This window comes from Colletotrichum destructivum, chromosome 4, assembly GCF_034447905.1.
Source record: "Colletotrichum destructivum chromosome 4, complete sequence".
NCBI lineage: Eukaryota > Fungi > Ascomycota > Sordariomycetes > Glomerellales > Glomerellaceae > Colletotrichum > Colletotrichum destructivum.
This window is the reverse complement of record NC_085899.1, coordinates 2166794-2186893: the sequence shown is the minus strand read 5'-3', so window position 1 is coordinate 2186893 and position 20100 is coordinate 2166794. Positions and strand designations below refer to the sequence as shown.

The window sequence follows — 20100 nt, the reverse complement described above, 5'->3', positions numbered from 1 at the left end:
CCTTCCTCCGTTTCTCTTTGTCTCTTCTGGATCAACTCAATGGGCGTCCCGACACGGAGAACTACAACTTGGTCCACCCCCCACGCTCTTTTTTTCTCCTGCCGAACTAATCACTTTGTCTCATCTGGAAGAAAAATCTTTTTTTATTTAAGCCTGAAATCTACTACTGAACACTGCTACGTTGATTCGGAAGGTGCATCAGGTCGAAGAGACCTCGCCGGACGGCGTGAGTTATGCATGTCTGCCCATTTTTATGCGTGAGGGCATTTCGGACAACTTATCGTGGGTATCTACCTAGTGTTGGCCCAAACCATCTTGCTAAGGGCCAATGTGCCGATTTTATCGGCCGTAACGCCATTAACGCCTGAAATGAGTAACAAGAAAGCAAGGAAAGAAGGGGAAGGACTGCAGCTGGCCACTTTCAGCGACGACTCTCGCCACTGGTACGACGGCGGTCGAGACGTCTGACCACCGCGCCGAGTACCACTTTCAGGATGCTGTCTGCTGTGAGCACGCCCCGGGTACCGTGCTCCCAGGTGACAGTGTCGACCATGTCGCGAAGATCACCGTTGACTCTATCACCGAGATCATCGTCGAGCTCTCGAAGCGCCTCACGGGCGCCGGGCTCGTTGCCGACCTGAAAGAATTGCACGCCGACCTGGTGCATAGGGGCATCGAGTCTATCGAGCTTCTTGGCCGCAGAGATGATAGTAGACTCAACATCGTCCGATGGTGCGCCGTCGGTGATGACGATGATGTTGATCGGCTTGACGCTCTCGAAGTCGCCCTTGCTCTGTTCGAGGAGCTGCAGGTAAGGCCGGAGGATGGAGTGGAGGCGCTGACCAGTGGGTGTGCCGCCTCTGGGACGGACCGTGGTGAATATCTCATGGACTGTCTCGGCGCGGCGGATACCGTAGTAGCCGCCGCCGGCTTTCCCAGTTTTGATGTTGCCGCTGTCTGACGTCTTGTGGTTGAGAAAGTACAGGTCGACGCCGTCATCATCATGGGATGTGCAGATAGGAGTAATAGCGTGGAGGACGTTCTCCACCTCGGGCCAAGATCGGCCGGACATCGAACCCGAATCGTCAACAACGAAAATGGTGTCGAATGACGACAAGAAGGCGTAGCGGTCCTCAGGCGTGGAGACCGATATACCGGAGGCGGAGATGACGGAACCGGCGTTGGATGGGGCCGGTGACGGACTTCTAGCCGGGCTACTTAGTGACGCCAGGTAGTCGTCGCCGGACTGAGGTGGCGCCGTCGCGGTGTAGGCGGGAGGGGCTTGCAAGGGGGCTGGAGGATAGTGAGAATTACCGGTCGGCGTCGGGGGAGTCACTGTAACGCTGGGACAGGACTCACAGTCGGGTTTCTTGGTTAGCGAAAGGCCGGCGAAAGGGTTGTTGCTTCGGGTCATGTTGGACTGCGTGGCGTGCCTTGACTTCTGGGAAGACGAAATCGACTTGCGGGACAGCTTATCTTTGAAGGAGCCAAAAAACGATTTAGACATTTCAGGTCGTGAGTATTCGTTATTGAAGGATGATGGGGAGTAGGCAGGCGCCGGCTCTTCGAAGTGAGGCATGGTTAAAAGATTGACTGGTGTCGCCGTCAACTGGATTTAAGTAGTAGATTGGAGCTGTGGAAGGTGATGCGGTGTCTTCTTTCCTTGGAAGAAGGTCTGCAGTGACCTGATAATAAATGAACTTAAGTCCTGATTCAGTCACCTATATATGGCACTGACAAAGAGGTGTTTGGAATTTTTGTTGGCTGTGTATTCTGTCCTTGAGGGTTTGAATATTGGTGCAATGGTCTACCTGAAGACACTTGACACTTGTGAATCACTTTGGAGTGCTTCATCTTTATACTAGGAATGGGTCTTTGGACCCCTTAGACGCTTCTTTTGCCTCTTGTATTCCTATGGGCTTATTTGATAAATCAGTGTATGCCTTTCATGTTGACATAGCGGTAGCGCTCTGACTGAAGACTAGAAAGGTAGACATATGTTTGGAGGCTTAGCTGTTGTTTGTGGCTTTGTGGCTAGTGTTACAGCCTAGGCACCTACCTGGGCTGAGCTGAGGGGGCTGATGAAGCTTATGGATGGGCTGTGCAAGGCAGCCCACCATTCTGCCTCATGCAGGTGGTTTGCACGTGGCTTGCCTCCCTCCCTAAAGTGTGACTTGCATCTGCCTAGCTTTACTGAATGAAGGCAACCTTTACAAACCCGGTTGCGGCGATGAGGGGGAGGGTGTGTCCGACCGGGAAAGGCAAGGTCACGTGTGTCTCGGCCGGCCTACAACTTCGGCCGTGTTCCGTTTCCAGGGGCCGCGAATCTCAAAATTGTACGGGGTCAACATCTGGCGCTAGGGTCTCGGCACCCGGGGTTCCAACGAACTCTGCACCTCGCCGTCGCCGGTTTCGTCAGTCGGTTGGAGTCGGAGCTCATGGTCGACGCCCGTCACCAATCCTCCTTTGGCATCGACCCCGCGGAGCAGACGCGTTGGTTGGCGTGTGACGGACAACTCGCTGTTATATGTGAACATCAAGTCCTTCAATAGGCACATACCTCTGCAGTTGCGACTTCGTCCTGAAACAGAACAAACACCCTGGAAACTGACAAATTTGTTGATCGGGTGCCCCGACCCACGACGAGAACTCGAGCGTCCTGAAAGTCCCGGTAAAATGCCGTGGAAGGCCCGCCTCGACCGGAGTACCCTGCCAATCGTCTCCCGCGATTGGACCACTCGTCAAACGATCCAGATTTGTCTGCGCAACATTCACAGGGGCCCTCGATGCTTGCTTTGCCAGTGCTTTGCCAGAGGGAAGAAGATGCGCTGCTCTCCCTATGCTGGAGTCTGCTTAATGGGGGTAGTTTCCCCCTATGAGGTCGCATTCTATGTCGGACGAGGACGTCTGCCTACCTGCACTGGTTGGGCACGAATCGCTGCCGGGAACGACGAAGATGATGCAGAGATCCGCTTTGGGGCAGGACGCTGACTCTAGACACCGCTTTTTTTACGTACTGTGGTGATACCGACCCGAATCACGGACAAGGGGTGACGAGGGGCAGATGAGGGGCAATCAACCGCAGAGGGATGGAGAGATAGACGGACAGAGGCTTGCACCGGCGCTGGCTTCCTTCTAAATGTACCAAGCGTACACAAAAGAGCGAGCGCCACGCTGCTTTGCGCCGCCGCTCTGCGTCGTTCTCTTACCGAATCCTGCTGCTCTTGACCTGTCCTGTACGGATACACGTGTAGCAAAGGTCCATCCATACCTGAATTCTTTGGGCTTTGAAGACGGCACAAGCGGCACGGGGCCGTCGAGGCTAAATTGCAAACACAGCCGCTGTTTGCTTCCACTTTGCATCCGGATCTGTTCATCCTGTTTTGATCCCCCCTCGTCTCCTGCCACGCCTGCGAGACTCGGTGACCATCCGCCCAACTTCGTCAAGTGACAATTCTAGGTCCATCTTCAACGACGAACAACGCAGCTTCTTAGCCTATCAGCGTTCCTATCGCGCCCCGAACCCCCACAATTGCAAGAGCCTGCATGAGGACTGCATTCCTATCCTGCAGGGATTCCCAAGCCAACGCCAGTGCCCCAAGTGCCGGTGAAGAGAAGCCTTTCGTACTTTCCAAGTTTCCCTGTATAAGACGCTTTGTGTGCCCCTCGCCGCCTCACCTAGACACGGAGAGGAGCAATTTCCCCCTCTCTTGTTTTCTGCTTCACCATCTCTTACCTCTTTCTCCTCCTTACCTTCCCCAGATTGTTCCCCAGCCTGGCGAATAAACGAATAAACGGGGCCACTGATATTTCACACGAGGTACTACAAAACTCGTCCCCCCCCTCCTCCTCTTGCTTCCAGCTGCTGTTACCTCCTGGTATCAATCATTGACGCACTACTTGCAGCTGAGCGCAAACACGCCAAGATGTTCAGCAACCGCAAATTCTCAATCAACCGGCACACTGGTGTACCCAAGCCCAGACGCTTCAGTGTCGGCGAGATCGGAGGCAATGGTAAGAATCCAATTCCCTTCTCTTTCCATCAATTAATCAAACTCGAGGTGCGCGAATAGCATCATTCTGTGTACTTGTTTCCCACCAGTTTTTTTTAGTTTTTTTTAAAAAAGCTGTGCGACCAAGCAGCAGAAAGACGAGGAGGAAAAGCTTGTCGGCCGTCTCTGGTGTTGGTGTGGGGTCGGAGCTGAAATGCTCGATCCCAGCTCCAATGCTGCGTCTCCAGCAGCTGCCCCTCGTTCCCCACACAGCTCCAACTCAAGCTCGATGACATCCATGACTTGGCTCTTTTAGGCCAATGGCGATACCTTGATTGCTCGACGATGCTGACGTTTTGTCCCCAGAGGTCCAGTCCAAGACTCACAGACAGTTCCGCAACGCCCACGAGGGCCATCAACCCCATGCTGGTCTTGATGCCAGCCGAGCCTCTACCGGTGTCGTCTGGTGTACCGAGCGCGCCTCTGAGTATGGCTTCCTTGAGGACCCCGACTCCTGGGCCAACCTGGGTCAGGGTGCCCCCGAGGTCGAAGATGACATCGCCGGTTGTTTCCCCCGTCCCACCACTATCGACATCTCGATGGCCGGACGCGAGTACGGCCCTACTGCTGGTATCAAGGAGCTTCGCGAAGCTGTCGCCAACCTCTACAACGTCATGCATCGTGAGGGCAAGGACAGCAAGTACACCTGGGAGAACGTCGCAATTGTCCCCGGTGGTCGCGCCGGTCTGATTCGGATCGCCGCCGTTCTTGGCAACTCCTACCTCTCCTTCTTCTTACCCGATTACACCGCTTACAATGAGATGCTGTCCCTCTTCAAGAACGTACGTGCTCCCATCGAAAGATAACATCGGATAACGTCTGACACCAAACCAACAGTTCTCTGCCATTCCCGTTCCCTTGGCCGAGGAGGACGGCTACCACATCCACCCCGATCGCATCGCCGAGGAGATCTCCCGTGGCTCCTCCGTTATTCTGACCTCGAACCCCCGTAACCCTACCGGTCGTGTCGTGGCCAACCCCGAGCTGGCCGAGATCCAGGACATCTGCCGTGGCCGTGCCACCTTCATCAGCGACGAGTTCTACTCTGGCTACAACTACACAAGCAACTGTGACGGCAACACCATCTCGGCCGCCGAGAACGTCGAAGATGTCGACGAAGATGACGTTCTCATCATCGATGGCCTGACGAAGCGCTTCAGACTTCCCGGCTGGCGTATCGCGTGGATCCTTGGCCCCAAGGGTATGTGAATGCGTTCTTGAATTTTGTTATACACTTGCTGACAGAACTGAACAGAGTATATCAAGGCGTAAGTTGAAGTGATGCCAAACTGAAAATGGGCGTTCTGACACAATTTCTGTTTTTAGCATCGGCTCTTGTGGCAGCTACCTTGATGGTGGCGCCAACCACCCCTTCCAGGAGGCTGCCATTCCCATGCTCGACCCCACCCTGGTCAAGGCGGAGATGGTCTTCCTCCAGAAGCATTTCCGCGTACGTCAAGTTCACTACCCTTGGATATGACACAGCTTTTAACGATTACGCAGGACAAGCGCGACTATGTTGTTCGCAGACTGCGCGAGATGGGCTTCATCATCAAATACGTTCCTGACTCGACCTTCTACCTGTGAGCAATTTTCAACGTCACGCATGCAAGCTAGACACTGACGATTTCTTAGCTGGTTGAACCTTGAGGGACTACCCGGTCCGATCGCCGACGGCCTCAACTTCTTCCAGGCCTGCTTGGAGGAGAAGGTCATTGTTGTCCCCGGTATCTTCTTCGACCTGAACCCCTCGAGACGTCGTGATCTCTTCGACAGCCCCTGCCACCACTTTGTGCGTTTCTCGTACGGTCCCAAGATGGAGACCCTGAAAAAGGGCTGTGACGGCATCGAGCGCGTCGTCAACAAGTTCCGCAAGTCGTCTGATTAGACGAGAAGAGGTGGACTGTTCTCGGACAGGTGGAGTTGGTAATTCGGCATCCCATGAAAGCACAAAAGAGGGGCAAAGATCCATACCCTGATGTTGAAATTTGTTTTTCCATTTTTTTTTAAATATTTTTTTTTTGCAAGCATACACGCGGACGGCACAGATGATGCCAAAGAGACAAGTGCGCCACAGGCGCGTTTTGGCGCGTGGACAAGAGACCCTATGGTAGGTACTTCAGGGGCCAGGCTCTAAAGGAATCAAAGATCAAGATCCACTACATCATGCAAAGTCACGAACTGCTGGGGTAAAGAGGAACCGGTTTCACCATATGGAGTACGTGTTGTCGTCGTTGTTGTGAACATTTTTTAGAAGGGAACACGAACACGAGCTTCGCCTCAAATCCCAATGGTGTGATGATGGGGTAAGAAAGTTAAAGAAGTCCGGCAACATTGCTATGCTAGTGTTGAATCAAACATGTACATCCTACATGCACTGGATTGCCATTAATTGCTGAAGAGGTCCACCATAGTCCAACAAAAAAACAAAACCCCTGAACCGTGGTGGCCTGGCACAAGGGGCGGGAAAGGGTTCTCAACAGCTGGCAAGCTTTCAAGGTATCTCGTCTAGGCCAAGCGAGGAAAATGAGACGCTTGCTTTCATGGGGCGTTTGACGCCACTTCTGCCTCCCACAAGGAACTCCAGTTTGCGTCTCTGTTATTTCTTACTCGATCGTCTCACTGCCAACCTCATGATTGGCTTGCAAGATAGTTGGCAGCCTGAGAGAAAACCGTCAGTTTCGTCACCGTGATGGAAAATGCGATGCCCTGGAAACGTCAACTTACCCTCTCCAAGTTGTAGTCATACTTCTCCAGAGCGAGAATCGAATCCTCTCTCGAGTAGCCCATGCTGGTGAGGTTCTTCAGGATCGGGTCATCGTGCTCACCCGACTGAGTGAGAGCTCTGCCGGGGGCCGGACGAGTCTCTTCGGCCGGGGGAGCGGGGGCGGGGGCGGGAGCACCTGCGGTGGGGTTTGCGTTGGTGTCGCTGGGCGAGTCGAGAGTGGCGAAGATGGCATCCCAGTCCTGTGCCTCCGGAGCTCCTGCGCTCTTCGCCGATGCTCCGGCAGGAAGACCTGCGGCGGGGTTCGGCGACACTGATCCAAAGTCGTAGCTACTCTCATGTCCAAACGCTGTGGATTCGGTCTTGGCCTGACTGGGTGGCGGGCTGCTGTCAAAGACAGGGTTGAAATCATCCAGGCCGGACCTAGAGATCGTCTGGAAGTCGTCGTCGGCCGAGCCCTCCTTGGCATCCTCGAGACCCTCGAAGTCGTCGTCAAGTTCATCGAAGGACGACTTCGCCGTGGGCACCGCAGGCTGTGTGGCGAGGGTGACGGGTGCAATGGTAGTTTCCGTGACCTCGGGAGCAGCGGCTGGGGCAGCAGAAGGCGTAGGCGCAGGCTCGTCTTGGGCAGCGGGGACAGGTGCCACAGCTGCAGCGGCAGGTGGAGGAGAAGTAGCCTCCTTGGGAGCTTCAGGGGCTTCCGTCTTCTTCGCTTGGGGAGACGCCGGGGCGAAGTCGTCATCAAAACCGCCGCCAAAACCACCGCCCTCGCTTGCTGTGTCGGAATCATCGTCTTCGCGGTCAAGCTCAGATATGGGCGGGAACTCGGAATCAAAAGCTGAGAACGATTTGGCTGCGTCAGCGCCAGACTTTTCCGAGCTCTGGTGTGCACTGGTAAAGCTGGCAAAGGCATTGTCGAAATCAGCCTTGGCATCGTTCGGGCCCATGGCCGCAAACGGGTCAGCGTCCACCGTAGCATTGTCCGGCACAGCAGCCACTCCGTTGTTCGGCGACTTCGCATCGTCTTGGACTGTGGGCTCCTTGTTGCTCGCGGTCGACGTGGAAGCTGTGCTCTGACCCGTTGCAGTAGGTTCAAGGGGAAACGCTCCAGGCAAAGAGCTCGCCTGGGGAGTCTCAACGCCATCCTCCGCTCGAGAGGTGGGCGGGGAGACAGCCCGAGACGAGCTCAGGGATTCATTTGCGTCGGCAAAGGGGAGGAAGCTCGAGCTGATCTGCCTCGACTCTGGAGGAGCAGGAGGCTCGGCTGCGAGGGTAGCTTGGCGGCTGACGTTGGGTGGCGTGGAGACTGGGGGTGTCGAGAACGAGCCCAAACTGGTAGTCGACGCACCAGTATGTTGCGGCTTGAAGGATGTGGCGGGCGGTGGGGTACTAGCAGACCCGGCAGGGGGGAATGCAGGGCCAAAGACATCATCAAAGGACTTGTCACCGCTAGAAGGCTTGGCAGGCGGCGGCGAGGCGAATGAACTCATGATGTCAGTGCTAGCCGTTCTCCTAAAAAAGGGGTTGTTTCCACTGGCGGTGGAGGGCGTAGGGCTTCCGACCTGGGCCGATGACGCGACAGGCGAACTGGTGTTCGCTTGGCGAGAGAGCTCCTCATTACTCTTGGAGAGATCGGACAGTTCGGACTGAAGCTTGTCGCGCTCGCCCTCAGTCGTCGTCAGCTGCTTCTTATTGATGGCAACAAGACCCTTTTGCTGCCGCGCCTCGGACCTGAGTTTCTCGATCTGAGGCTTGAGCTGGGCAATCTCGGCATTGAAAGCGCGGATCTTCTCCTTGAGACTTGCGTTCTCTTGCTGATCAGCCTGAAGTCCGGCGTAGACTTGCTGGTGTTGCGTCTGCAGGTCCCTGTAGGTCCCGTCCAACGTCATGCATTCGGCCTGAAGCTTTTTTGTCTCGTTTCTTGAGGTGTTCAGTTGTACCTGCAAAGCCTCGACGTCTTTGGCTTCCTTTTCGTACAAGGCACGGAGTTGCGCCAGGCGCTGTTCAAAGTTCTTCTTTTGTGAGTTGGCTTGATTGAGTTCGTTCTGCGTCGTAGTACGTTGGCCCTGAACCTCTTGCATCTGCTTCGACAGTGAGCCCACCTGGTTTGACAGGTTCGCAAGCTCGGCAGTTTCGCTGGTGAGCTTCTTGCTGACCTCGGGGTCGCCGTCACCCAGGAGGTCCTCGGATGCCGAGGGAGCGGAAGGTTTGCCCGAGTTCGAGTCTCCTGTGGAATGAACAGTGAGTCCACGGCCAAAGGACGACGAGGGTACGAATGGCTTGAACTGGGTTCCGGTGGGCGAGGGCCGGATAGGGGAAGAAGGTGCCAGGACAGCCGAGCCGGAGCCGAACGGGTCGTTCGCGTTCGAACCGCCCGTCGACAGAGCAACTTGCGCAGGGGCGGGAGCAGGCGGTGTGTCAAGGCCAAACAAGTCGTCTAGAGCAGACTTGGGCGCCGGGGCGGGAGCCGGGACTGGGAGTTGGGGCTGGGGAGGCGCATCAAAGGGCGAGCCTGACGTCTGGGGCCGCGCCTGGGTCCGCAAGCTGGGGGGTATCAGGTTGGCGGGCAGCGTTGTCGGGAGGGAGACGGAGCCGTCTCGCCTCATACGCTGCTGCCGAATGAGGTACATCGCAACGGCAAAGGTTTCTCTATTCAAGCGACCCTCAGAGTTGATGTCTGCAAGATCCCAAATCTGAGCCAAAGCATCCTCGGGGAGGTTCGACTGGCTCAAAAAAGGGACGGCCTCCTCGCCGGTGATGAAGCCCTTGCGAGTCTTGTCCAGATCATTGTAAAGGACATCGAAGCGAGCCTTGTCATCCGGGGTAATGAGCCAGTCGCTTGCGGGGGTGCCAGTCGTTTGCGCGGTGATGGGCGGCCGTCCAAGAGGGCTGCCGGCGCGGAATTGGGCCGAGCCGCTGAGTTGTCTGGGGATAGCAGAAACAGGACCGGTGCCGGTGGGCGACTGTCTGGGCGCGGAGGGGCCGCGACGGGTTGCAGCCTCGTACAGAGCTGCCGGGAGGATGGTGGGAAGGCCTCTGAGGGCGCCAGTCTTCATGGATGTGAGAAGATGCATGGCGATGACGAACTCGGTCAAGACTAAGGCTCCGCGCTGTTCGGTATCGGCCAGCTGCCAGATTCTGCCAAGCACCTCGGTCGGCAGCCCCGACTTCTCAAATATAGACTTTGCTGCGTCACCTGGGAGGAGGTTGCCCGCCTGCAGCGGCTGGCGCTCAAACAATCCGGCATATTGGTTGACTTTCTCAGGCGTCAATGGCGGGATCCTGATCGGACCTCCGCCAGTGCCTTGGGCTTGCAGAGCAGCTGCGGGAGGAGCAGTGGGAGAAGCGAGGCCCGCCGGTGGAGGTATGCCATCGAAGCGCGGCAGTGGTCCCGGTTGGAGGGCTATCTCAGTCGTCGGCTCACGTCCAGCTTGTGCGTGGCCAATGAGCCTCAGAACAAGCCCAAAGCCTGCTGGGGTCAGGAAGCCTCGGTTCTCCTTGTCCGCAATCTGCCATATCTGTTGTTGTTTGCATCAGCTACTGTGGCCGACTCGGGGCATTCGTAGCAGTCGTCCTTACCTCTCCTAGTACTCTAGAGTCCAATCGAGTCTTCTCAAAGAATTTGACAGCGGTCTCGCCAGTGACGACACCTACGCTCTCGGTATCGGCTTGGCGGAATAGCTGGCCATAGAGACGCTTCTCTTCCGGTGTTAGGTTGAGGTTCGGCGCGGCTGTGGGACCCGACTGTCATCAGCACCCCATGCTCTTTGTACATCCTCAAGCGCGCAAGCGCCATATTATTCTAGGAGAGCAACTCACCCGCATCGACACCCTCAGCAGACATGTTTGGAGACTTGGAGCTCCGTGCAGCAGGAGAGATTGTGGTGCACAGGTTGGAATGGTATCTACCGGCTTGCGATCGATGGCCGTCGGTCGTCGGTCGGGTTCGTTGGAGCCTCCGGGGGGCTGGGGGATAATCAACAGTGAGTCTATTACCTAAGGAGAGTTTGGCTTTAGAGTCAACAGCAGGTCACAGACAAGAGAGGAGAGGATGCAGCCAGTGCCTTACCTTATGTGCACAGATGCTGTGCCCGGCCCTATGGTCCAGAGATAGGTTGAAGAGAAGCAAACTCGTGTTTGGACGCTGGTTCTGTAGTAAGCTGGGTGTCGGGCTGATCTCTCTCCCGACTACGTGCTGGGGAAGGTCGTCAGCCTGGCTAATTCGCAATGAAACCCAAGCCACCTACGGATACCTTGAAGGGGTACGTACTCCATGTTCTGTTGTGCGTAAATGGGCACCGACGAGGCCCCATAACAAGCTCGGGCACCTTTCCCATCCTATCCTGGCCAACATGCACATCTGACTCCTCCGCCCCCTGCTCTAAACACCACTTGTACTATAATACTCATTCACAGTATCTTTGATAAGCCGTGGAAAAGAGAAAAGACAACGACGACTGTGCATATCGGCATCGAACTGGCCGTATTTCATACAGGGCACCTTGCTTGTAAAGCAGTAACTTTCCAACGAGGGCTGGATGGGCAGACTAGGAATACGAGCACACAATGGCATTACATCACATATTCCTGGGCGTTCGGCTTGATTCATCCACATAGCATTAAAGTTGTATTCTTTTCTCACTCTAACAACTGAAGTAAACACGCCACTAGTCTCGCAGGATTGCTTCAATGCAAAGACCCACGACACCTAAGCCAGCGCCCCAAGAAGAAACGGGGTATTGCTTCGCAGCTTGATCCGCATCCAATCGCCAGGATATACAGCTCTTAGTACTCAGCCTCAAGGCCCTCCTCGCCCTCGAGAGAGTCGGCAGCAACCTCCTCGTAATCGCGCTCCAGAGCAGCGAGATCCTCGCGAGCCTCGGAGAACTCACCCTCCTCCATACCCTCACCAACATACCAGTGGACAAAGGCACGCTTGGAGTACATGAGGTCAAACTTGGTCGACAGAGCGGACCAAGCCTCAGCGATGGCAGTGGTGTTGGAGAGCATGCACCTATGGTACTTATCAGCGTCACACATTCGATACGTTCGGGTAGTGCGGGCACAACTTACACAGCACGGCTAACCTTGGCAAGGTCACCATTGGGAACCATCTGGGGAGCCTGGTAGCAGATACCAAGCTTGAAGCCAGTAGGGCACCAGTCGACGAACTGGATGGTGCGCTTGGTCTTGAGAGTTGCGACAGCGGCGTGGGCGTCGTTGGGGACGACGTCACCACGGTACAACAAGCAGGTGGCCATGTACTTGCCGTGGCGAGGGTCACATTTGACCATCTGGTTGTTGGGCTCGAAGCAGGACATGGTCATCTCCTGGACGGAGTTGGCCTCGTGGGCGGCCTTGGCGGCGGAGATCATGGGCGCGTAGGCGACGAGAGGGAAGTGGATGCGGGGGTAGGGAACCAAGTTAGTCTGGAACTCGTTCAAGTCGACGTTGAGGGAGCCATCGAAGCGGAGGGAGGCGGTGATGGAGGAAACGACTACAAATATTCGTTAGTTTGCGATATTGAATGGGGGGAGGAGTAGAGGCTGCCACATACCCTGAGCAATCAGGCGGTTGAGGTTCTCGTAGTTAGGGCGCTCGAGACCCAGGTTGCGACGACAAATGTCGTAGATGGCCTCGTTGTCGACCATGAAAGAGCAGTCGGAGTGCTCCAGGGTCGTGTGGGTGGTAAGGATAGAGTTGTAAGGCTCGACGACCGAGGTGGCGGTCTGAGGGGCGGGGTAGACGCAGAACTCGAGCTTGCTCTTCTTGCCGTAGTCGACGGACAGGCGCTCCATGAGGAGGGCGCCGAAACCAGAGCCGGTGCCACCACCGAAGGAGTGGAAGACGAGGAAGCCCTGGAGACCGACGCAGTTGTCGGCGACGCGGCGGACCTTGTCGAGGACCTGGTCGATGAGCTCCTTGCCGACGGTGTAGTGACCACGGGCGTAGTTGTTTGAGGCATCCTCCTTGCCAGTGATCATGTGCTCGGGGTGGAAGAGGCCGCGGTAGGGGCCGGTGCGGACCTCGTCGACGACGTTGGGCTCCAAATCGCAGTAAATGGCACGGGGGACGTACTTGCCCTGGCCTAGAAAGTTGTCTGTGTCAGCGCACGACAGACCGATACCTCAGGGCTCGTCGGACCAAACCATACCGGTCTCGGAGAAGAAAGTGCTGAAGCCATGGTCGGGATCAGCCGCCTTGCGCTCCTCGGTCAAGTATCCATCAGGCTGGCGGCGAGATGCGCGTTAGTATCATGAGCGAGCAGACGGCCAGGCGGGTTAGTGGCTTACCTGGATACCGTGCTCGAGGCAGTAAAGCTGCAGGCGGAGAAACGTTAGCAATCAGATACCACAACGGACCAAGTCGGACGGTGTCGTCGAGTGTCGCCATCACAAGAAGCCTCTTCTTGGGGGTGTGTTTTGGCTCGACTCGGCGGCAATGTGGATTGAGGAAACACCAAGGTAAACAAACCTCCCAGCAGGAGTTGGCGATCTGGCAACCAGCCTGGCCGACTAGACATTGAAGTTAGTAAACTATACAGACCTGAAGAGCAGACATGTCGTCGTGGTAGGTGACTGCAGTAACCGCAAGCAGACATCAGGTGGCCATGATGCGGTGAAGCGAAGCAGGACGCGTGGGGTCAGGGGATCAAAACAAATGAGAGTTTGCTTACCGTTGATGCTGATGACCTCACGCATGATGGCGGTTGGGAGACGGGCGAGAATAGGGCTAGCGACTGAAAATATGTGCGAGAGCAAAGAAGCAGGACTCGAGGAGGTGGACAGCAAGCAAAAAAGTTGGGTTCGCAGCTATCACGAGAGGATGTCGGACAGGAGGTTGAGGAGGTTAGGTTAGGCCTGGCAAAGTGGAGGGAAAGAATAACCAGGTGGTGCTGGGCCGGCTTGTGCTTCTGTCTTTTTTAGTGGTGGTGGTAGTAGTGCTTGGTCCTGGTTGGTGCTTCGGAGACTGGAGACCTCAGGACCCGCGGGACCTTGGGACGTGGACCGGGTTCCTCAGGTGGTCAGAAGCCAGGGTGGGGTACAAAATTTGGTGCGCCAGGGGTCGTGCAGAGAAGTTTTGTTGATATGAGCAGCCCCGAATTGGTAAGCGCGTCTGCCAACATCTGTTGTCGCCGACGAGACTGGCGAATGGTAGGAGCGCAAGCCGGGAGGCACCGGGGGTGTCTTATTGGTTCACCAGTGGAGACTCGGCAGGTACAGGCCCCTTTGTGCGCTAGGAAACATCTGCACTGTGAAAGTACTATGCGGGCTCGTTTGCCATTGGCCGACAAGGTACACCGCACTTCGCTGGCCCCGAGCCCATGCCAGGCAGTGACAGCTTGTAATGCATGAGGCAGAGAAACAAAGAAGACGAAGAGAATCCCCCGAGGAGGCGAGGGAAGCTAGGTAGGGTAGGAGCGTGGAAGAGTCGGAACGACGCTTTCAAGCCCGGGTGATCCAATCCCTAATAGAGCTGCGTTTCCCTGCGAGAGAGGAAGATTTGGTTGTTAGGTAGTTTCGTCAGGGCAGTTTTGCGCCACGTGTACATCTTCTTCACATGGAGTTACGTGGGTGGCCGCTGGTACGGAAAAGAATAAACACAGGAAACGTCCGTTGAAAAAGAGCAAGTGTTCATCCTGTGAGCGAGATGAAGAGGCCATATCAGGTGAGAGGCAGGATCAACCAATCCGACCATCCGAAATAGTGTTTAATTACTCCCCAGAGTTCAACAGCGTTAGACTTAGTGATCGATGCCTTCAAGCGTCGGCCAAATCTCATCCGATAAATAGTTAGGTTGCTACGATTGTCAATCTCGGTCGAGGCCGTGCTTCCTCAATCCAGGCGGGAGGTGACAACACCAAAAGGCAAAGAGGGGGGTTCCGCTCACCCCCCAAGGCTCCAGGATTCAGGAATTAGAACTCAGCTGAGCAGTGGAAACGGACCCATCACCGAACCATGGCGGCGGGAACACAAGGCCTGCCGCAACGTTCGAGATGCATGTTTCTTGTTTCTTGTGTCATGGAAGCCTAATACCCAAGACAAGTACCCAGACTTGAAAGAAAACGGAAAAGACCAGATAGTACCTGGAGGGTACAGAAGGAATGGATGGTGTGAGAGAGCCAGACAGCTTCGAACCGCAAACCAGGAAAATAACTCAATGCCAGCCAGTCAGGCTGCTCACAAGCCCCTGTCTCTCTCCTCTCCTCCGAAGCGCAGTGCCAAAGTACTCCATATCCTTTATCCACCACAACATCAGACAGTTCACTTCACCAAGGTCGATTGGTCTTCACCATCATCAACAACAATAATAACAGCAACAATCCCCACTCGTCACGACGCTAACACAGGCAGACGTGGTCCCTCTTGGGTTGTACAAGAAAACTCTAGAGTCCGGTTGTTGCGTTAACAACCTGCAGCCGACATGCGGTCTACATTCGCCGCCGCCGCCCTCGCTCTGGCTTGCTGCCTCGACGTCGCCCACGCCAACACCGAAAAGACCATCTTCCTCGGGCCGGAGACCGTGAACGTCCCGACTACACCGCCAACAATTGAGGACCTTCGTCTGGATGTTCTCACACCTGATGACTGGAACAAGAGAATCGAATTGAAGGCTTCATTCCCAACTGGAGACTCGCCCTTTGGAGCGACCACTTGGCTAATTATCACCAATCTCACTCAAGGCCAGCGTTATGAACTGAGAGTGTGCTGGGCGGCCACAGTAAGACGATGTCCAATTCATCGTTATTTGGCGTTCTATGCTTATTCTATGCAGCAGCCCACGACCTTCACTCTCGACGTCTTCGAGCTGCCTACAGTGTGGGGTACGCCCGAGTTGATTTCGTCGCTGGCAGACGACGCATTTTCGCGCCAGTTCGAACAAGTCGACTCTGGCAACGGTGACAAGCCGTCGCAACGAAGGAAGCACGAGTATGAAGCATCGCTGCTATTTGTCCGGGTTCAGGCAGCAGCAGACTACTTTACGGACAACGCCACACTCATGACACAGGTCGAGCCCGTTAGTGTTGACCTCATACTCGACCCATTCTTGCTCAATGCTTTGCCACGATCATTGCTGCCCACTGTCGGTTACGTCGTCGTCGTGGCGATTTTGGCTTGGTTTCTATCTAGACGCATTCTTGTTTGGATTCAGCCTGTGCTCGCCGCTGAAAGCAAGTCGGCTGAAAGGAAGAAGAGGATGTGAACACGAAACTACCGTATCGCGTCGCCATCTCCATGCATTCATGTCTTGCTCGGAACGAAAGGACTTCTAACGAGAGGAATTCCACTGCGTACAAACGATTCCATGCTTCCTTGCAACAACAGACGCCCAAAATACGTCAGGCATCCCCGCCTGAAAATAGCCAAGGATGCAAAAGAAGGATATACAATCTGAGTACCCTCCCGACAGACATGCCCTGCATTTTCCTCGAGCATGTCTAATTAGCGGAGTATGAACACGCAAAGTGCCAGAGCCCAGGCGCTGGAAAGACGCCAGAAATCGGGACACGCCTCACCTGGCTCTGTTGCACTGTCTGACTATGCTAGTCGCAGCATCACTCAGTAGTGGTTGCCATAGCTGGGCGTCTGCTGAGACGGATTGCTGCCGTAGGACGCTTGGCCAGGGTATCCTCCGGTCTGAGGGCCTTGGGAAGCGCCGCTGCTGTATGTGGCCGGGTTATAACCACCGTACTGCGGTTGTTGTTGCTGGTGCTGGTGGCTCGAGGGGGTACCATAGCTGGGCTGTTGGCCGTACGATGGAGGGCCGCCGACAGGCGGAGGGGGGTATGATTGAGTGTGAGATAGTTGGGGCGGCGCGCCGTAAGATGGGTTTTGATGAGGCTGACCCTGGTTTGGCGGAGGGGGGTACTGGTTAGGCGGAGGAGGGTATGATTGCTGGGAATGGTTCTGGCCTTGGTTCGGCGCTGGCGAGTGGTAAGAACCGCCCGATGGCGCAGACGAGTGCTGATTATGCGAAGAGGAACCAGGAGGCTGGTATGAGGTGGGAGGGGCCTGGCCGGTGTAGCCGCCGCCGCCGCCGCCACCACCACCACCGCCCCCAGAAGCATTGTTGGAGTATCCGAAGTCGTTGCCCTATAGGTTGAGGTCAGCAATGCGCGCCGAATGCAATCATCCGCCCTGACATACACCATGATTTTGTTTGCCGCTACCGAACATGTTGGCGACGCCTCCCATGAGAGATCCGGCAAGACCTCCATTTTGCTGCTGATGGCCCGAAGACTGGTTGCCATGGTAGCTTTGCTGCTGCCCCTGTTGCGGCTTGCTTCCACTCGAGAGTAAACTTGAAGCCAAAGAGCTGCCAATCTTGCCCAGGGAAGTCTTGCCCCCGCTGCTGCTACCGCCTTGGCTGTTGCCGTGTCCGCCGATGCCGCTCATCAACTGACTGGCGAGGCCGCCGAGAGGGCTCGAGCTGCTTTGGTTACCTGAAGAGGAGCCGTGGTTCGAGTTCTTGCCTCCGAGAAGCGCGTTCATGGCCATGCTCTGCGGAAAAGATGGTCGAGTCAGCAGAGGAACGTCAAGAGAACTCAAACGCGCCGAAGTCGACAGAAAACGCCCAGGCTACGCGTGGACAGGGAGGAAGAGGGCCGAGGTGACATACTCCAAGTCCGCGGTCACCCGATGGGCCGTCGATGCCCCTCGTGCTTGTAGTATCGGGAGGCAAAGAGGGGTTGACGGGCTCGAGGGTGCCATCGGCATGGCGCACCGTCTGGCTGCCGTCGGGATGAGTGATGACCTCAGGCTGCGGAACGCCGTAAGGATGGTCGGAGGGTTGGGCAGGCGTCGCGCCCGTGGGCGCGGCATCGGTCGGGGTTTCCCATTGCGACACGCCAGTAGAAAGCTGCACAAAGTAGTACTTCTTGCTCGAACCATCCCACTGGGCAATCCAGCCAGCAGGGAGATGCGGCGGGGCAAACGTGGGGCCCTCGGCGCCTGGGGAGGTTGGCCCTGCCATCAGAGAGAAAATGGAAGTCGACGAGTTGTTAGGACGTAGGATCGGAGGACCAGCGCGTGCTGAGGGTGAGGATGCGGTGTGGAAGAGTGAGCAAGAGTTGATGTTTGATGGTGTCGGATACTAGAATCGGCGGGGGGGCATGCGGATGTATGTACGGGCAGGTGGTGGACGTATCGGGACTGTTCTGTATCCGTACAAGGTGGGTGGCTCCAGGTCCAGGTATTTAGGGTCTAATAAAGTTGCAGAAGGGTCCAGTGCTGCGCTCAGTCTGTCCTGTTGCGAAAAGGGCCGGACAAAGTGCAGCCACACCTAGAGACTGATACAGGCACAGACGGACACGAATTGGTCTTGAGACGGGTAGAAGTACGGTTGTGAGGGAGATTAGATGGCTGATGCCTGACTACCTGACATTGGTATTGGGAAACATGGAAATCAAGCGACTGAGATATCCGGGAACGAGGGCAAGTGACGCATAGGATATGTTGCGGATACCCAAGCAATAGAATGCGATTGTCCACCGGTGCTTGACCAGCTGGGTTGCAAGCTGTGTCCTGTCCAGCGAGTCCGAGTGCCTCTGAAGGACTTTCCTTCCCTGGCAACTTGATTGTGCCTAGCCACAGTTGGGCGACAAGCCGACGCCGCCAGAGCAGTCGAGTCGTTGTGGACAAGCACTTTCTCTTGCATTTCGCGTACAGGGTACGGATACCTTGGGTAGTAATGGGGTGGGTTAGAGTTGGGCGCTGGTGGAGTCGGGTTTGGCTGAGACGGGATACCGTCGGTTTGTGACGATGAGATGCAATGCGACCAATGTACGTGGAATGCGCCTTCCGTCCCTTTGTTAGACCTCGTACACGATCGAAACCTCGGGTGAGAAAGAAAGTCTCAAGACGTCGGCCGTTGTGTGCGAAGCGCTTTGCCTCACTGCCTGCTTTTGCGCTGACAAACGCCTAGCACAGCCCCAACAGAATCGCTGAAGTTGCGAGGTGAAAGAGGTGTGTTAGTGATAGCCAGCTTTGGCCTCGTTGGGTTGGGGGTGGCCTGTCTGTGGCGGGCGGCCTCTGGCGGTCTCGCCCCCTCTCAAGGCCGCTCTCGCGTACTAGACTCCGGTTCAGGCCTGAATTCCAACTGGTTCATCAGCCACTTTACACTTGCCACACCCGCAAATATGGTTCCGAAGCCATAGAAAGAATAAGTGGAAGCTGTAAGCCACGGTTGTTTTGGCCCTTGCTATGGACACTTTGCTTTAAGCAGTCTATTCAGTTCGCATAGTGTCACGAGCGGTCATTTTTGTCGATGGAATCAACTTGGCTGGTGGCCTCCGTGGTAACGGCGATTGTTTCTTCTCCCAAGCGGTTTCCAGCAGCTTGATCCGGGTGGGGCAAAACCTTCATCTCGAGCTCGACGCAGTGTGAAGGAAGGTAGTTCTCTGTCGCCTTCTCCCTCTTTCAGCAGAGCCTTGCACCAGGGACAGCGGGGCATGCCAAGTATCGCCTCGTGGAACTTCAGGAGTCGTCACAAGTCTGTACACGTCTCTTAGTGCCAGTATTTCGCTTCCCATACTCGTGTCCGGTTGGCCATTTGGAATAGAATGCGTTCGCTTCTAAGGTCGGCAGGAACCAAGGTGTGGGGCCGGAAGCACCGTGATGTCCAGTGATGTAAACAAATGCTGACCTCTGTTCTCGTACCTACTTACCTACGACCTAATGGCCAAACTTGCGTTATGGCTTACGATGGCTTCGACCGGAAAACGATGATACAGATCTTGGACGCCAACTGTGACAAACGAAAATAAAATCCTGGCCTCCTCGCTAGCTTCTGTGACGTGACGGCTGACCCTTACTTTGAACAGGACGCTTGACCTTTATGGGCCCCAACTAACGGCCTGAGTCATCAGCGAAAAAAAAAACACCCTTTTAACCACAAACTTACCAGCAGTTACTGTCTGCTGTAATACCTTAATAAATACCATGGCCTAGAAGCTTCAATTGAACCATGTCTTGCCGAGGGTTGGGAATAACCTCTATGGGTAACAATGGAGGTATAAGATGCGGGCTCGATCTGCTGTTACAGGACGCAAACATCAGCGCCTTGAGAGACTTCTCTCGTTGTGTCAGGCAGCTCCATTTTTACCCAGCTGACAGCTCCCGCGGCCGAATCAAATGCGAGATGTACTGGATTCTTTCCTAATCACGTGAGCCAATCACTGCGCCTGACCAGGATACGACAGCTACATTTTTTCTCCACCCGTCCCCAGGTCAGCCTGCCAGATTTGCCGCAGGCCCGTACAAACCCGACCTCCCTCTCCCGAGGACCGACAAAGTTCCGTCCTTTTGTGTATTCTTCCTTTTC

General features: G+C 55.6%; 6 protein-coding genes across 6 annotated transcripts; 2 read left to right on the top strand and 4 right to left on the bottom strand.

The window, feature by feature from the left end:
* Positions 1-28: 28 nt before the first annotated feature.
* Positions 29-1908, bottom strand: CDEST_06553 (Putative von Willebrand factor, type A, von Willebrand factor A-like domain superfamily). The gene has a single exon (XM_062922712.1). The coding sequence runs from the start codon at positions 1577-1579 to the stop codon at positions 422-424; it is 1158 nt and encodes a 385-aa protein (XP_062778763.1). The 5' UTR covers positions 1580-1908; the 3' UTR covers positions 29-421.
* Positions 1909-3704: 1796 nt separating this feature from the next.
* Positions 3705-6355, top strand: CDEST_06552 (Putative aminotransferase, class I/classII, pyridoxal phosphate-dependent transferase, major). Its single transcript, XM_062922711.1, has 8 exons — positions 3705-3820; positions 3907-4014; positions 4359-4834; positions 4890-5253; positions 5308-5320; positions 5379-5502; positions 5556-5635; positions 5688-6355. Exons 2-8 carry the CDS (start codon positions 3927-3929, stop codon positions 5938-5940), a joined length of 1398 nt encoding a protein of 465 aa, XP_062778762.1. The 5' UTR covers positions 3705-3820; positions 3907-3926; the 3' UTR covers positions 5941-6355.
* A 1-nt stretch (position 6356) lies between these two features.
* Positions 6357-10975, bottom strand: CDEST_06551 (Putative EH domain, EF-hand domain, UBA-like superfamily, EF-hand domain pair protein). The gene is made up of 5 exons (XM_062922710.1): positions 10847-10975; positions 10597-10773; positions 10357-10508; positions 6780-10295; positions 6357-6713 (listed from the first exon to the last, which is right to left on the bottom strand). Exons 2-5 carry the CDS (start codon positions 10619-10621, stop codon positions 6684-6686), a joined length of 3723 nt encoding a protein of 1240 aa, XP_062778761.1. The 5' UTR covers positions 10622-10773; positions 10847-10975; the 3' UTR covers positions 6357-6683.
* Positions 10976-11384: 409 nt separating this feature from the next.
* On the bottom strand, positions 11385-13643 carry CDEST_06550 (Putative tubulin). Its single transcript, XM_062922709.1, has 7 exons — positions 13454-13643; positions 13252-13292; positions 13071-13097; positions 12932-13007; positions 12335-12865; positions 11851-12274; positions 11385-11791 (listed from the first exon to the last, which is right to left on the bottom strand). The coding sequence occupies exons 1-7, from the start codon at positions 13476-13478 to the stop codon at positions 11563-11565; spliced, it is 1353 nt and encodes a 450-aa protein (XP_062778760.1). The 5' UTR covers positions 13479-13643; the 3' UTR covers positions 11385-11562.
* Positions 13644-14998: 1355 nt separating this feature from the next.
* Positions 14999-16943, top strand: CDEST_06549 (Putative GPI-Mannosyltransferase II co-activator, Pga1). Its single transcript, XM_062922708.1, has 2 exons — positions 14999-15498; positions 15553-16943. Exons 1-2 carry the CDS (start codon positions 15202-15204, stop codon positions 15979-15981), a joined length of 726 nt encoding a protein of 241 aa, XP_062778759.1. The 5' UTR covers positions 14999-15201; the 3' UTR covers positions 15982-16943.
* Positions 15052-18638, bottom strand: CDEST_06548 (Putative WW domain-containing protein). The gene is made up of 3 exons (XM_062922707.1): positions 17398-18638; positions 16926-17279; positions 15052-16871 (listed from the first exon to the last, which is right to left on the bottom strand). The coding sequence occupies exons 1-3, from the start codon at positions 17749-17751 to the stop codon at positions 16338-16340; spliced, it is 1242 nt and encodes a 413-aa protein (XP_062778758.1). The 5' UTR covers positions 17752-18638; the 3' UTR covers positions 15052-16337.
* Positions 18639-20100: the final 1462 nt, after the last annotated feature.

Excerpts from the sequence above, each read along its gene's own strand:
- CDEST_06553 (XM_062922712.1), bottom strand. The coding sequence starts at position 1,579 with ATGCCTCACTTCGAAGAGCCGGCGCCTGCCTACTCCCCATCATCCTTC.
- CDEST_06552 (XM_062922711.1), top strand. The coding sequence starts at position 3,927 with ATGTTCAGCAACCGCAAATTCTCAATCAACCGGCACACTGGTGTACCC. Across the intron at positions 4,835-4,889 it reads TGCTGTCCCTCTTCAAGAAC|TTCTCTGCCATTCCCGTTCC; the intron begins GTACGTGCTCCC and ends CCAAACCAACAG. Across the intron at positions 5,503-5,555 it reads TCCTCCAGAAGCATTTCCGC|GACAAGCGCGACTATGTTGT; the intron begins GTACGTCAAGTT and ends ACGATTACGCAG.
- CDEST_06551 (XM_062922710.1), bottom strand. The coding sequence starts at position 10,621 with ATGTCTGCTGAGGGTGTCGATGCGG. Across the intron at positions 10,296-10,356 it reads ACTCTAGAGTACTAGGAGAG|ATATGGCAGATTGCGGACAA; the intron begins GTAAGGACGACT and ends AAACAACAACAG. Across the intron at positions 6,714-6,779 it reads ATGACTACAACTTGGAGAGG|GCTGCCAACTATCTTGCAAG; the intron begins GTAAGTTGACGT and ends GTTTTCTCTCAG.
- CDEST_06550 (XM_062922709.1), bottom strand. The coding sequence starts at position 13,478 with ATGCGTGAGGTCATCAGCATCAACG. Across the intron at positions 13,293-13,453 it reads TGAGGTCATCAGCATCAACG|TCGGCCAGGCTGGTTGCCAG; the intron begins GTAAGCAAACTC and ends TTCAATGTCTAG. Across the intron at positions 12,275-12,334 it reads CAACCGCCTGATTGCTCAGG|TCGTTTCCTCCATCACCGCC; the intron begins GTATGTGGCAGC and ends GAATATTTGTAG.
- CDEST_06549 (XM_062922708.1), top strand. The coding sequence starts at position 15,202 with ATGCGGTCTACATTCGCCGCCGCCGCCCTCGCTCTGGCTTGCTGCCTC. Across the intron at positions 15,499-15,552 it reads GAGTGTGCTGGGCGGCCACA|CAGCCCACGACCTTCACTCT; the intron begins GTAAGACGATGT and ends TATTCTATGCAG.
- CDEST_06548 (XM_062922707.1), bottom strand. The coding sequence starts at position 17,751 with ATGGCAGGGCCAACCTCCCCAGGCGCCGAGGGCCCCACGTTTGCCCCG. Across the intron at positions 17,280-17,397 it reads CGGGTGACCGCGGACTTGGA|AGCATGGCCATGAACGCGCT; the intron begins GTATGTCACCTC and ends TCTTTTCCGCAG. Across the intron at positions 16,872-16,925 it reads GCGGCAAACAAAATCATGGT|GGCAACGACTTCGGATACTC; the intron begins GTATGTCAGGGC and ends CTCAACCTATAG.